This window comes from Heptranchias perlo, chromosome 27 (genome assembly GCF_035084215.1).
Source record: "Heptranchias perlo isolate sHepPer1 chromosome 27, sHepPer1.hap1, whole genome shotgun sequence".
NCBI lineage: Eukaryota > Metazoa > Chordata > Chondrichthyes > Hexanchiformes > Hexanchidae > Heptranchias > Heptranchias perlo.
In genome coordinates this window covers 27,882,560-27,897,748 of record NC_090351.1, presented here as the reverse complement: position 1 = coordinate 27,897,748, position 15,189 = coordinate 27,882,560, and the positions used below count along the sequence as shown (strand labels likewise).

The following is a 15,189-nucleotide window of genomic DNA, read 5'->3' as shown; positions in this document are numbered from 1 at the left end:
ATAAGGTTGTGAAGAAGGCATACGGAATGCTCTCTTGTTATTAGCCGAGGTATAGAATACAAAAGCAGGGATGTAATGATGGAACTATATAAAACGCTGACAAGGCCACAGCTGGAGTATTGTGCGCAGTTCTGGTCACCACGTTACAGGAAGGACGTAATTGCTCTGGAGAGAATGCAGAGAAGATTTACAGGAATGTTTCCAGGGCTTGAAAATTGCAGCTACGAGGAGAGATTGGATAGGCTGGGGTTGTTTTCCTTGGAGCAGAGGAGGCTGAGGGGAGACTTGGTTGAGGTGTACAAAATTGAGGGGCCTAGATAGAGTAGACAGGAAGTACCTGTTTCCTCTAGCGGAGAGTTCAAGAACTAGAGGACATAGATTTAAGCTGATTGACGGAAGGATTAGAGGGGACATGAGGAAAAACTTTTTATCCAGAAGGTGGTTGGGTGTATGGAATTCGCTGCCTGAATTGGTGGTAGAGGCAGGGACCCTCAACTCTTTTTTTAAAAAAAAAATAAGTACCTGGACCTGCACGTAAAGTGCTGTAAGCTGCAGGGCTACGGACTGGGTGCTGGAAGGTGGGATTAGAATGGGCACCTGGTTGTTCTTTGAGGCGGCGTGGACACGATGGGCCGAATGGCCCCCTTCTGTGCTGTAACTTTTTTATGGTTCTATCGAAAATGCTGGAAGCACTTGGGGTGCGGACTCTTTGTCATAACTGGACACTTGGCAAAACAGTTTCTCTCCACAGGTGCTGTCCGACCTGAGTGTTTCCATCATTCATTCTCTGTATTTATATAAATCTTCAGTCTGGATTATCATTATGCTGCTCTGAATTAAGCACTGACGTTTACTATGTAGCTGGATATTTGTTTTTTGACATCTTGTCTTCAGAATTTCTACTTCTAAGAGGGCTTTGCATGGGCCTGTAATAATTGTGCAACCCTTATCCCCACTCGGTGATCTTCCTGCACCAAGCCCAATATGGGCCATTTAGGAAGGATGCCAAGGCCTTAGAGAGAGAGAGTGCAGAGGAGATTTACTAGAATAGTACCAGGGATATGGGACATAAGATATTTGAAAAGACTAGAGAAGCCAGAATTGATCTCCTTAGAGCAGAGAAGGTTAAGGGGATATTTACTAGAGGTGTTCAAAATAATGAAGGGTTTTCATAGCTTAAATAAGGAGAAATTGTTTCTAGTGGCAGAAGTAAAAACACAAAAGGCTGGAGAAGCTCAAAGTCAGGCAGCATCTGTAGAGAAAGAAACAGTTAACGTTTCAGGACAAAAACGTTAACTTTTTTTTTCTCCACAGATGCTCCCTGACTTGCTGAGCTTCTCCAGCATTTTCTGTTTTTATTTCAGATTTCCAGCACCCACAATATTTTGCTTTTGATCCAGTGGCAGAATGGTCGGTAACCAGAGGACACAGATTTAAGGTAATTTGCAAAAGAACCAGAGGTGAGATGAGGAGAATTTTTTTACACAGCAAGTTGTGATCTGGAATGCACTGCCTAAAAGGGTGGTGGAAGCAGAATGAATAATAATTTTCAAAGGGGAATTGGATAAATACTTGAAAGAGAAAAATTTGAAGGGCTATGGAGAAAGGGAAGGGAAGGGAAGGGGAGTGGGACTAATTGGATAGCTCTTTCAAAGAGCAGGCATTATGGGCTGAATGGCCGTCTTCTGTGCTGTATCCTTCTGTGATTGATGAATGGAGGACATTTTAACCCATGCTGTTTTAATTTTGGAATCTGCCTGTTCAGTAATATAGAGAACAGTCTAAGGATGTGGAAATAGTGCACATTTTTTATGTTCATCTTTATTGAATGCATTTTAGAAAGATTGTAGCTCACTAGAAGTAAATCAAAAACAATGAAGCGAATTGAGGATTACAGAATTTTGAAGTTGAACTATTTTAGATTCTAGAAAACGTCAGCAGTTGATGTGTCGGTCACTATATATAAGGTTGTTCCACCTGAAGAATTGGCATTTTTTGTGTACTGTACAATTGTTTTTCTTGTTTCAATCATTGCATATCTTGTGTGTTTTTAAGGAATCGTTTGTGGTATTGCTCTTTTTCTTGCCATCATTTTGCTTGGAGTATGGTATTTCCATAACAAAAAAAAAGAAGGGTAAGACATTTTTATATTCATCATTGAATTACGTTGTTCCATTCTTGAAGCTCATAAATACACTGCATCATGTGTACTTACTCTTTGCTTTTCCCCATACACTTCATTCTTTAAGTTTACATTTTCTCTGTTGAAGTCTGCTTGATTTACTAAGGGGAATATTGGCTTTGGGATGCTTCAAAAATGCATTTACTTTGCTATTGCAAAACCTTTGATCAAGTAGCTTGTTTTATATGTTGATGGTCGGCCATGGAGTGCTGGTCACATCACTATTATGGACTCTAATCAACACAGCTAACTTTTTGCGGACAATTTCTCCCAGTTCTCTTTTTTAAAAAAAAAAGTAAATTAAGGGAAACCTCAGAATATCTACCTAACCTTGCATCCTATATTCATTCTTGACTGGTCAACTCCCTTAGAAGAAATATCTGCACCTCTAGCAGCTCAAGCTGTTTTGGACTAGTTCACAAATACCTGTGTGAAGCTCTATGCCACTGGTTGATCACTTTGCTTCTGCATACTCTACTCTTTCCCACTTGGATTGATTTAACATTGAAAACCTTTGCGTGGGTCTAGTACTGTACACCTCAAAGCTAATTTTATGGTCTTCCACCCAGTTATGCTCATGGAGCACTAATTTTCCTCAAATTGCAATTTGTTGTTAGTGCATTATGTGTCCTCTGTTTCCATCAACACAGGTTACCCAAGGCTCTGTTCTGTCTCCCAATGTCTGTTACTTCTCTATCAACAATCTCCTCCAATTATCATCTACATACCTACTTTTGAAGTCAATTCCACTCTACATATATCAATTTCCTTCATTTTGCATGTCTTCAGTGTACGCAGTCTTTATTCCACTTTCATTACAATGGTTGGAAGAATACATCTTGATCTTCTTTGCTTCTCAATAGGGGATGAAAATTCTCCGAAGTTCTTTCTTGTCTCTATTACTTTTGGATGGTTCCACCCTCCATCTGATGAAATTCCTGCCGTCACTGTCTCTTCTGATTTCAAATGGAACTTCTCCATCTCTTAAGCTAAAGTGTTTATTAAGATACTTTGTTTATATTTTCCTTCCAAATACTTACTTTGCCGCAACAACTCAAGTCTAAATCTTAAATATCTAGTGTACTAAGACCTCTCTTACTCTTTGACAGGATACAAAAATTTCTCTCATAGATAATCCTTCTCCCGTACCTAGTCTCCAACCCCTCTTTGCAACCTTTCTTGCCTCTCGCTATTGATATTACTATGGCCGTAACTGTTGTGAACTTTCCTTCCTTCTAAATTTCAAATTTGGCATCCAATGTGTCCTTCCTCCTTGCTGCATCACTTGTTGAGGGGGAGGAGATTAGTTACTCAAGCTAAAGCTTTTCCAGGAACGTTAAACTATTGAATTCATTACCTCTTCTTGCTTTTAAAATCTGAATTTAGTGTCACCTAATTTTTAATATACCCTTTTTTCAATGTTGAGGTCCTGCACAGTGGCCTTGGCCTTTCACCTGAGTTTTCCAAAAAAAAAAGTCATATGCATGGAATATTTGCAAGCTAAATGTATAATTAAGTTTAAATGCTCTGTTCTATTATACCGATACCTATCCAACTTTTGTAAAGGTGTTAATCCAACACTGACTGCTTTCCTGGGAGTCTGTTCTGTGTATCTATGGCAGGGTTGGGGCACTTCTGTCCAATTCTACTTGGTTTGTTAATTAATTTGATCTCTTCCAGACTAGCTATATGCATTGACATCAACGCCCCTCAGTATATTAAAGCCCTTGATCTTTTCTCCAAAAAAAAACAATTCTAGGAGTTTCTACTCATAGTTTAGAATCCTAAATTTCCTATATTATAAGAGTGCTATATAAATGCAAGTGTGTCTTTCTTTCTTTAAATCCCACAATCATCTTGTGTTTATCTGAGGTATCTAACGGATCAAACTCAATTTAATGGTAGGGTGCCCATTAAGGTCTTTAAGTGTGGTCTCAAGAATACAACACTAGAAAATTGACTTTTTAAAACTATGCATTGAAGAAGGCATGCAAAAGGGACTGTGGTTTAGGAATAATACTTTTTACATGTAGCTGCTGTTTCATTATTATGAATATGGATATGCAATGTTTGTTTCTTGCAAATAAAGTTATTTTGAATGTTGGTGCTTAACTAACTTAACTAAGTAGCATATTTTTCTTTTTGCATGGATTTTTGTGATCTTGTATGGAATTTCATGTTAAAATATTAACGTCCATGAAACAGTTGTTTTTCTATTCCATTATTATTGTATTGTCATTTGTGCTTATCACATGTTGCCTTTCCAGACAATATGCCACCTCTGAGAAAGTTGCCATGAATCCTCAATCTGAACAAGTCCAAGTGAGGCCCAATTGTGATGAGACCTCTAATTGCACAGCCTGATCTTTAATTAAAACTTTAAAAAAAAATCAAAAGGTATATCATTTTATAAATCTTATCAAATAAATCTTATCTTTATTTGCTGTTCTATTAGTGTTTAAATAGTTAAATATGGGCATGTTCAGAGGTTATTGGTCTGGTTGGTATTGCAAAGTTTGGAGATTGCCCATGCTTGTCTAAAATGAGCCTGTGCCATGAGAGCTCAACATCGATGGTAGGAAAGATACCAGAATCTTTGCTGAACGATATGAGAATCTTGGCTAAAAGATGAAATAACATAACATCTAGAGATGGAGAATATAATAAAATCTAGGTCAAAATGGATTTTTAAAACTAAGACCATGTTTAACCAACCTTATTGAATTCTTTGAAGAAGTAAGAGTAGATAACATATACAGTGGTATACATGGACTTTCAGAAGGCTTTTGACATGGTACCACAGAAGATACTTATGACAAAGATATGGATGTGTAGAGCCAGGGGCTAGATAGCAGAATAGTTTGAAAAACAGAACACAGAGGGCAGGAAGTAGTGTCCTGCAGGGATCCATGCTGGGACAACTGCTGTTCACTGTATACAGAAATTGGTAGTATGGTGTTGAAATTCGTAGATACCACCAAATTGAGGGGCATGTAGCTAATAATGTGGAGGACTGCACCAAAATACAGAAAGACATAAATAGGCTTTCAGAGTGGGCGAACAAATGGCAAATTTAATTTAATATCGTGAAATGTGACCTGGGTCACTTTGGTAGGAGGAATAAGGAGGCCACAGGCAGGTACAAGCTTCTTAGTAACCAAAACTTGACCTTATGTGCAAGATATATAGGATATAGTGTGCCCAAAGGTAAACAATGATTCCTTTTCGTGTTGCTATGTACATTGGAAACAATGTGGGATACCCTTGTAACTCCTAATCTCTGACTTTGCAACTGGTTTAAAAAAAGTTAAAACTTAAAACATTTTTTGTGTACAATAACAACTTGCATTTATACAGCCCCTTTTAACGTAATAAAACATCCCCAGGCGCTTCACAGAAGCGTTATCAAACAAAACTTGACACCAAGGAGATATTCAGACAGCTGACCAAAAGCTTGGTCAAAAAGGTGGGTTTTAAGGAGCGTCCTAAAGGAGGAGGGGAGAGAGGTAGCGAGCTGGGGAGGTTTAGGGAGGGAATTAAAATTAAAAGCATCGTCAGCTGAAGGTATGACCGTCAGTGGTAGAGGAATGAAAATCGGGAATCTGCAAGAGGATTGGAGGAGCGCGGAGACCTCTGAGGGTTGTTGGGCTAGAGGAGGCTGCAGAGATTGGGATGGGTAAGGCCATGGAGGGATTTGAAACCAAGGATGAGAATTTTAAAATAGAGGAGTTGCTGGGCTGGGAGCCAATGTGGATCAGCGAGCACGGGTGATGAGTGAACGGGACTTGTTGCAAGTCAGCATGTGGACAGCAGAGTTTTGGATGAGCTCAAGTTTACGGAGGGTGCAAGGTGGGAGGCTGGCCAGGAGACCATTGGAATAGTTGAATCTAGAGGTAACGAGACATGGATGAGGGTTTCAGTAGGGGCGGAGACGGGCGATGTTACGGAGGTGGAAGTAGGCAGTGATGAAGAGGATATGGGGTTGGAAGCTCAGCTTGGTCAGATAGGACACCAAGGTTGCAAATGGTCTGGTTCCGTCTCACAGTGGCCAGGGAGAGGGATGGAGGTGGTGGCTAGGGAATGGAGTTTGTGACGTAAGACAAATAACACAAGCAAAACATGAATCAGCTGGATGAATACAGGAATAGAATAACTAATTTCTCAGCAGAACTTAAATATTCTATTAAATAGTAATTTTGATTGGGCTATGGTCCATTTTGGAAAGCTTTTACATGAGAAAAAATCTTTTATGGAGTCCCTATAACTTTTGGCTTGTTCAGTGATACAATGAGAAAGGAATTGGAAATGCCTGTTTCCTTTTGAAGTCAATGCGGTGCAAAAGGAACATCAAAATTGTCCAATTAAAAATAGATTAGCTCTATACAGGCCGTTAATAGCAGGTAATTATGTATAGAATAATATCATCCTGGCCAAAAAGAGCTTTAATGGCTGGCTGTTTGTCTTCTATCTCTCATCTGGTTTATCAACAGATTGGCCAAACTGGCCTGGTTGATGCAGACTGCTTTTCTATAGTATTATCTTGTAAACAGGGTAAGAAAAGATGGGCATAGATTTGGGAGGTGACAACACGTTGAGGGGCTTAGGTGAGGAAAGGGACTTGGTGATGAGGCGGTAGTTTGTAAGGACAGCGGGTTCGAGGGTGGGATTTTAGAGGAGGAGAGGGTGGTGGTGGTTTTGAAAGGAGGGGGACAACTGCTGAGAAGAGGTAACAATTTATAATGCCACTTCAATACTAGTGCAGCTGTCACTGTCTGACCATCTTCCATGTGTGTTACATTGAAGACCTTTTTCTAATTGTCTCATTTTTCTTTTTTCCCCTCACAGGTCACCAATCTGAACTGCTCATCATCTTGGGTGTAACTACTTCTGACGGTGTCCTAATTTGATCAATCCTGACTACAGAACAATGAAGCAATTTCCTTCTTTGTTGAATGGCGTATATTTGCTGACTGGCACTGTTCCCATATAAACGCTTAATGTATTTGTACTGAATTCCTTTTGCACTTTTTTAAAATGCAGGCGTTAACCGATTTAAAAATAAATAAATGCCCGCAATAAAAAAGCGCACAGAAGGATTTAGTACGAGAGCAATGTGGTCACACGTCAACAGTAAATGGAAATAGACCCATGCTTGCAGCAAAAAAAAAATCAGTTGAGCTGAAATTATTATGCAGAATTTTGTTTTCAGATTTTTTTTATGCCTTCGTTCTACTTATGATTGCCTTTCAATGAAAGCTCTTGATGTCGATTTAGGTTTTCCCTCTAGAAGCTGATGAAGTACTCTCCACAAATGTCTACTAGAGCTGTATGAGTTGTTCTATTTGAGCACCTGGATGGTATGTTTTTTTTAGTGTGTATTAAGTTTATTTATATATATCTTCAGATGAAGAGGATAAGGTCTCTGTTTGTTTAAAATTAATTTAACCCAGAGTATACAAATGTTAAATTTACTTTAATATGTACTTTTAAAAAATGATTTTGTTAAATTGAATCAGTTTTTTGCTGAAGCTTTGTTTTGCTGGGCAGTTGCGAAATCAGCAAAAGCAGAGTAAGAATTTAAGTATCAGTTTAATCTGATCAACCTTTGTATGGTATTCTGATGTGTTAGAAATCTGAAGGCCTGCTTTTGTGCATGAAATTTGTAAATATGGTGGAAGGATTTATATATCCTGCATCTTGGGGCATTTGCATATCTCAAAACTTAGAGACCATATCATATTTCCACTATCAAAATACTTTATAAAATGCATCAAAATTAACACAACACATTCAATAAATGGCATGTTGTCTTTTTAAAACTTTAACCTGAATTTTCTGGCAAGTTTCAGTGTAACTATGACGTAAGAGCGGAATGGCCCGATTTTTTTTGAGGAAATTCACATGAAACTGATTAACGCAGTTTTACGCTGAAAAATCGCTACGTGCGAATTTCCTCGGTTGTTTGTGCTACTTCCAAGATACATCTGGTAAAATCTCTGCTGCTCATTTACATAGCACCGCCGCCTTTCCCCCCCCCCCCCACCCTCCATGAGAGACTCGGTTATGCGAGTTTCTTGGAATTACGTGAATAATATGCTGGTGTAGATTTATGTGCAGTAATTTAGGTCTCGCATGGCCCAAAGACACCTGATATTGGCATCAGAGATTTCTGGAGATTGATAACAGTTTTCTTCACTTAAAAAAAATTTCTCTTACTAAGAACTGCACTTAACCAAAGTGCTATCAGTCTCAGCAGACCCAAAAATTTTTAACCACACCCCCACTTTCCCACGCATTCAGAAGGACTAAGCAACTGGAATGGCCTTTATAATGGGCATACCTCTGTTCTGTATAATAATGGAAGACGAAGAGAATTAGCAGAGGCAAGAGGCTCCGAGAGTGAGACCTCATGGGAGAAGACCCTTATTAGTGCTTTGTTTTATGCTGATTTTTATGTTCTGATGTAGACAAATGAGCTCTAGAAGTTTGGACAAGATCGGCATAGATATTGATGTAAATTTGGTGTCATTTGGGCCTTTACTTCACTCACCATAGACAACATACAGCAGGTCAAACATACTGTTTTTTAAAAAAAAAGGCAACTTAATGCCAGAAATAAATTCAGTAACTGACCCTAAAGATCAAACTTTGACAATAGCAATTGTTAAAAAATGAAAGTAGTCTAATGATGCTTATTGTTGATTGCTGACAGTGAATGTAATGAGTTGCAAAATGTTTGACTTTAAAGGGAAAAGTGAAGGATTTTTGTTTGTATCTATGTTGGAACTTAATTTGATCTTTGCCTATGAATTGCCCAATAATGCTGCATAAGATAACCCTGTAGATGTTTGTAGTGGGTGTTTATAGTTTTTAATTAAATTTTTGCATATTTAGCCTTAAACCTGAAGACACAAAGAAAATATGGTGTCCTGCTATTATAAGTGCTGGATCTGTTTTTAGGTTTCTCTTTTGAGGCTGCTGAACATTTGCATATATTTTATTGATTGCTAAAGTCAGATCAGCAGGTTAACTTTTTTGTGCCACGAATCAATCTCCTGTGACGTTGCACAAGTGTAGTGGGTTAGAGGGTTGGGGATAATTGGACCAAGGCCGAGGGACGACTGCGGCTTTAAAGTTGAGTGGTGGGGGGGGGGGGGGGGGGGGCAGAGAGAGGAAAGAGGTGGGGCAACAGTACCAGAGCAGGATTTTTGAAGAGGCCAGGCAGCTGGAGGCTCAAATTTAGAGCACAGCTGGAGGCCCAGTGTCAGGAAAACTGTGGGGGACTTGAGGTAGAGTCCAGTAGGTAAAAGAGAGGGAAGGAGTCGAATGAATGTTCAGTATTTTAATTGGAATCTCTTTATCCGCCCCCCCCCAACCCAAAAACAAATATCTCAAAAGATAGAGCCAAAGCACAGCTTAGAGTTCCTTTGGGCCTTGGTAGGCTGAAGCAGGGAGCAGGTGATGATAAGCAGCAGGCAGCCTACAAAGAGCAAAACTTAAAAAAAATCACAAGCTCAAATATGTAAACTTAAAGAAAAATCCCTCAACTTTAAAATTTGTACAGAAGCCAAGATGGCAGCCAGAGTCTGAGAATTTCCAGAAATCTGTGTAACTAGAACTTTTGAAACTCTGTTTAGTGTAGAAGTGTGCAGCTGTAGGTGTACCTGTGATATGATTTCCCCATTTAAGCTAGCTATCAAGGTGACACCTTGGGACGTGACAGAATGGTGTTGCCCAAATAAGCAGTGTGAGAAATACATAGAAAATTTAAATATATTGCATGTTCAGCCAGTCTCACCATTATTATGGATTTAGGACCTAGTTAGTTGCCTGGATCTTCTGGGCTGTATACATTACGGATTTTGTGTGCGCTTAAATACTGACTTTGGAAATTGCAAAAACTGCATCAGAAATATGCTCTTTTTTATTAGTAGATTAGTTTTCTATCTGCAGTCATATACTAAATACTAAGTGCAATAGAACTACTGCAATCCGTACAAAACAAGTTGGAAACATTGGCGGCATCTAATAGTTGCAATTTGAAGTCTATTTTTTTATCCAGTATTAAAGGTGATCATCCTGTTTATTAGTAAAACAATTAAAAGACAGAATTTATCATTTTTAAAGATGTGTACGTTGTGCAAGTTCTTAGAACTTCAGGATTCCTACTTTTTTATAAACCAAGCCTACTATCCTGGATGTGGAATAGCTGCACGTAGTCATTCTCTACTCTACAGTACAACCCAGCTTAACAGTTGTTTTTGATCAGGAATAGAGCCCTGGGCTCACTATAATACCTGTTGCTGTATGATAATGAATGGCAACTGGATTAGTTGTTTAGTGTTGCACTATTTTTTCAAAGAAATTCCATATTTTCTTTATTAAAAAGCCCTAAAATAAAAGACATGCAAAGATCTGAGTAAATCTTAAAATTTACAAAAAAAATGTTAGCTAATCTTTCAAAACCTAGTGTCAGATTGACCAAAGAGTATTCTGTGCCTAAAGGAACTGTTTCCTGTGTATGTTTGAGGTATTGTCTATTGTATTAAATGCAGAGTTTCAAAATACTGTTAGTAATATTTCAACTGCTTATCAATTTCTTAATAAAATTGAAAAGTTTTTTGATTTTTTTTATATATACTTCCACCATCTTTATCCTGCTCAGTACTGTCATTATTCCTAGGTTTTTCAGTGTTCCCATGCTCTGTTATGTAGTAAGGTGGTGAGTCTGTGCTCTTCTCCCTTCTATTCTGTGCCAAGTCTGCTGCACCATGTTCTAATTTCAAAATACAAACATTTTCAAATGACTTAAAATTTAAAAGAACAATGGAGCTATATTTCTGGTATCAGTTGCCCTGATGCAATCAAATGGAACATTACAGCTTGGGCAGTAAAAGTAGTTTGTGGTAGGGATGTGGGACTTCAGTTGTGTGGAGAGACTAGAGAAACTGGGCTTGTTCTCCTTGGAGCAGAGAACAGTAAGGGGATATTCAATAGAGGTGTTCAAAATGATAAAGGGTTTTGATAGAGTAAATAAGGATAAACTTTCTAGTGATGGGTCGGTAACCAGAGGAGACAGATTTAAGATAATTGGCAAAAGAACCAGATTTGAAATAAGGAGAACTTTTTTTACCCAGTGAGTTGTTAATGTTCTGGATTGCACTGCCTGAAAAGGGTGTTGGAAGCAGATTCAGTAGTAACTTTCAAAAGGGAATTAGATATATACTTGCAGGGGGAAAATTGGCAGGGCTATGGGGAAAGAGCAAGGGAGTGGGACTAATTGGAAAGCTCTTTCAAAGAGCTGGCACTGGCACGATGGGCCAGTTTGCCTCCTGTGCTGTATCATTCTATGATGCACCACCTTGGGTATGGGTTTAATGCAACATTGAACATTTATTAATTTAACCAATTAACTCGTTAGATATTGTCTGACATTTTAAACTGTTTGGACTACTAGTGCTGTAAGGAAAATTTGAAGCTGATTTGATTACTGCTCTAGTTGAGTTATTGTACTTTTAAAAAATTTGTTCCGCCGTCACACCTTCCAGGCGAGCTAAAGCTTCCAGTTACATTATATGCTATAATTGTTATAGCGGAGTGCTTGTATTTTGGCCTTTAAAGTTACCACACACAATTTAAAGTAGCTCAGCAGACACATTGAGCAAGATTTTGCTGTCAAAATAACAGTGAGGCTAATGGCACTCACCGTTATTTATGCGTAAATGGTACAACGACTTCAGACGAGGGGCAGATGGGTGATTAAATGCCAATATCCAAAAGTTGCTGTCCGAGTTGCACCGCTCCACCGTTATCTACTGTGCAATGCCACGTTCATGAAGCTATGAACTAAACCCGCCACTGATATTTAGGGCTAGTAATTTCAAGCAAAAGTACCCTTTTAAATGACGTGATAAATGTTAATGACTGCCAATCAACCTCTCCGGCACTAAAAATTAAGTGTGGAGTCTCATTTCCTCAAGTTGTGAATTGTTTTAGGAGATTTTAAAAGTCAAATTTTTAAAAATGTTATCTTTTCCTTACGATCTCTCTTCTCTCTCGTAATCAATCTTTTCCTCTATTTCTCTTTCCGTACCTGATTTGGCATTGAATACACCCCCTTTAATTCACCCTCCTTCTCAATCCTTCCACTGTTTATTTCCCAATCTTTAAATCTCATTGGTTAAGGAGGTCCCCTGTTTCCCTCGCTGCGCTGATAACAGCTCACATTATTGGCAACTTTGTGGGCAAAAGTTTTTTGAACTGAAGGGTGTAGTGGCAGGTCTAACTAGAGACAGACACCTATAGCATAATCTAGGTCATTGTAATCATTGCCAGGTTCCATAAAAGAGAGGTTGTTCCAGAGCTGGGTTGGAGAGTATTTGGGAAAAGTCAGGCGTCATCTCATTATGCTGAGCCATGGGATTATATCGTACACGATCAAGGATATTACTGGCATTGATTAACAGCCAAATCCCATGAGCTGCCTGGCCTTTGGCTGGAAGTAACCTGACCCTCGAATGGATGGGTTGTTGGACCGTTTATGTGCAAAATGGTGGTGTGTTCTGCTGTTGTCAGTACCCATTACTGAAATGTGTACTGACTTGTTTAAAAACAGCCAAATCATTTTTTTCCTCTGATTATAACAGCAAAAGTTTCATGATATTTGATTCATCAGCTGCTGACTGAAGCACATCCATTAAATTCATCTGTCTTTCTTAGGCTGCTCTTCCAATTTATGAACTCTCATTTCTTATTTGCTTTTCTGATGATGGTTTTGCTTTGCTTTTTATCTTTTAGAAAAAAACATTTTTACATCCATACACATTTGGTCACACCTGGAAATTTTTTCCTCTTGTGTGATTCACCACAGTAGAATTCATAATCTATTACTGACCAGCGTGATCTGATTTGTTTTCATTGTATGAAGTGACATCTACTCTAACCACCTCCCCATGACATTCAACAGCAATACCATTGCCGAATTCTCCAACCATCAACATCCTGAGGGCCACCATTGACCAAATACTTAACTGGACCAGCCATATAAATACTGTGGTAAATACTAAAGCCTTTCCACCATCTACAAGGCACAAGTCAGGATGAGTGCAGCTCCAACAACACTCGAGAAGCTCGACACCATCCAGGACAAAGCAGCCCGCTTGATTGGCACCCCATCCACCACCCTAAACATTCACTCCCTTCACCACCGGCGCACAGTGGCTGCAGTGTGTACCATCCATAGCAACTTGCCAAGGCTTCTTCGACAGCACCTCCCAAACCTGCGACCTCTACCACCTAGAAGGACAAGAGCAGCAGGCATATGGGAACAGCACCACCTGCACGTTCCTCTCCAAGTCACACACCATCCCGACTTGGAAATATATCGTCGTTCCTTCATTGTCGCTCAGTCAAAATCCTGGAACTCCCTTCCTAACAGCATTGTGGGAGAACCTTCACCAGACGGACTGCAGTGGTTCAAGAAGGAGGCTCACCACCACCTTCTCGAGGGCAATTAGGGATGGGCAATAAATGCTGGCCTCACCAGTGATGCCCATGAACGAATTTTTAAAAATCGCATTACTTCTAGCAAATTGGTGTTCTAGCCATGTTTTGCTAACTTGTACTGCTTTACAAATATTAATTGTTCTCTATCAAGCGAGCGTCTTTTCTCTTAGTAGTCTGCCTTTGACTTGATCAGCTATTATATCCACTATAATTCTGTCTTTAACTGGGCTGTCTATGAATAATCAATAGTCAGCATATTGATCAATGCTTTCTCTGAGTTTCAAACCTGGTGTTAAACACATTTCTTTTGCTTGTAATATTCTTCTGAGATGTGAAATACTCCTTATACTTGTCCGCTAATGTGGTTCACTTTACATTTGTGCCCTCCTTCACCATATTTAAATGCATCATATGCCCCTCTTGCTTCCTCACTTATCACATGTGATAAAGTCCCAGCCTGCACTTTATTGGTTTTCTCTCCTAAGCCTGTCTGTACTATTTGCAATTCAAAGGACATCTCCTCGCGGCTAGAAAAGAACTTGGAGCATAAGGGAGACGATCCAGTTGTCGTGGTCCATGTAGGAACCAACGACATAGGTAGAACTAAGAATGGGCTTCTGCTGAGACAGTTTGAGGAGCTAGGGACTAAATTAAAAAGCAGAACCTCAAAGGTAATAATCTCTGGGTTACTACCTGAGCCACGTGCAAATTGGTATAGACACAAACAGGTCAGAGAGTTAAATGTGTGGCTCAAAGAGTGGTGTGGGAGACTGGGGTTTTGATTCATGGGGCACTGGCACCAGTATTGGGGAAAGAGGGAGCTGTTCCGTTGGGACGGGCTCCACTTAAACCGGGCTGGGACCAGCGTCCTGGCGAATTGAATAACTAGAGCTGTAGATAGGGATTTGAACTAAAAAGGGAGGGGTTAGGTGAGTGGAAATTTAGAAATCTAATGAGAAAAGTCAAGGCAACAGAGCAGTGTAGTGATTTGGGTAAAGATAAGCAGACTGTGGTAGCAAGGGACAGAGAGTTTACCAATAATAGAGCATCAGCAAGTAAGGTCAAAGCAGGAAAAGATGGTTAAAAAGTCAAAATTAAAGGCTCTTTATCTGACTGCATGGAGCATTTGTAACAAGATAGGTGAATTAATTGCACAACAAGAGATAAATGGGTTTGACCAAATAGCAATTACAAAGACATGGTTCCAAAGTGACCAAGATTGGGAACTAAATATTCCAGGGTACATGACGTTTAGAAAAAACAGGTAGATTGGAAAAGGAGGGGTGTAGCCCTAACAATAAAGGATGACATAAGGACAGTGGTGAGAAAGGATCTTGGCTCGGAAGATCAGGAAGTAGAATCAGTACGGGTGGAAATAAGAAATAACAAGGGACAGAAAACACTGGTGGGAGTAGTTTATAGTCCCCCTAATAGTAGCTATAGCATTGGACAGAGTATTAATCATGGAATAATAGGAGCTTGTAACAAAGGTAATGCAGTAA

At 39.3% G+C, this 15,189-nt stretch overlaps 1 protein-coding gene across 10 annotated transcripts in view; it reads left to right on the top strand.

Moving 5' to 3' along the window:
• Positions 1-10,812, top strand: part of LOC137344489 (C4b-binding protein alpha chain-like) — a 42,987-nt gene extending 32,175 nt beyond the window's left edge. For 5 of the 10 annotated variants that reach the window (XM_068007505.1, XM_068007503.1, XM_068007502.1 and 2 more), the window contains 3 exons: positions 1,365-1,438; positions 2,056-2,134; positions 7,028-10,812. In XM_068007505.1, coding sequence (XP_067863606.1) covers positions 1,365-1,438; positions 2,056-2,134; positions 7,028-7,089 — 215 coding nt within the window. In that variant the 3' untranslated portion in view covers positions 7,090-10,812. Of the gene's footprint in view, positions 1-1,364; positions 1,439-2,055; positions 2,135-4,449; positions 4,580-7,027 lie in introns of those variants that run through there. The other 5 variants (XM_068007509.1, XM_068007508.1, XM_068007507.1 and 2 more) reach the window with 3 other exon arrangements.
• Positions 10,813-15,189: the final 4,377 nt, after the last annotated feature.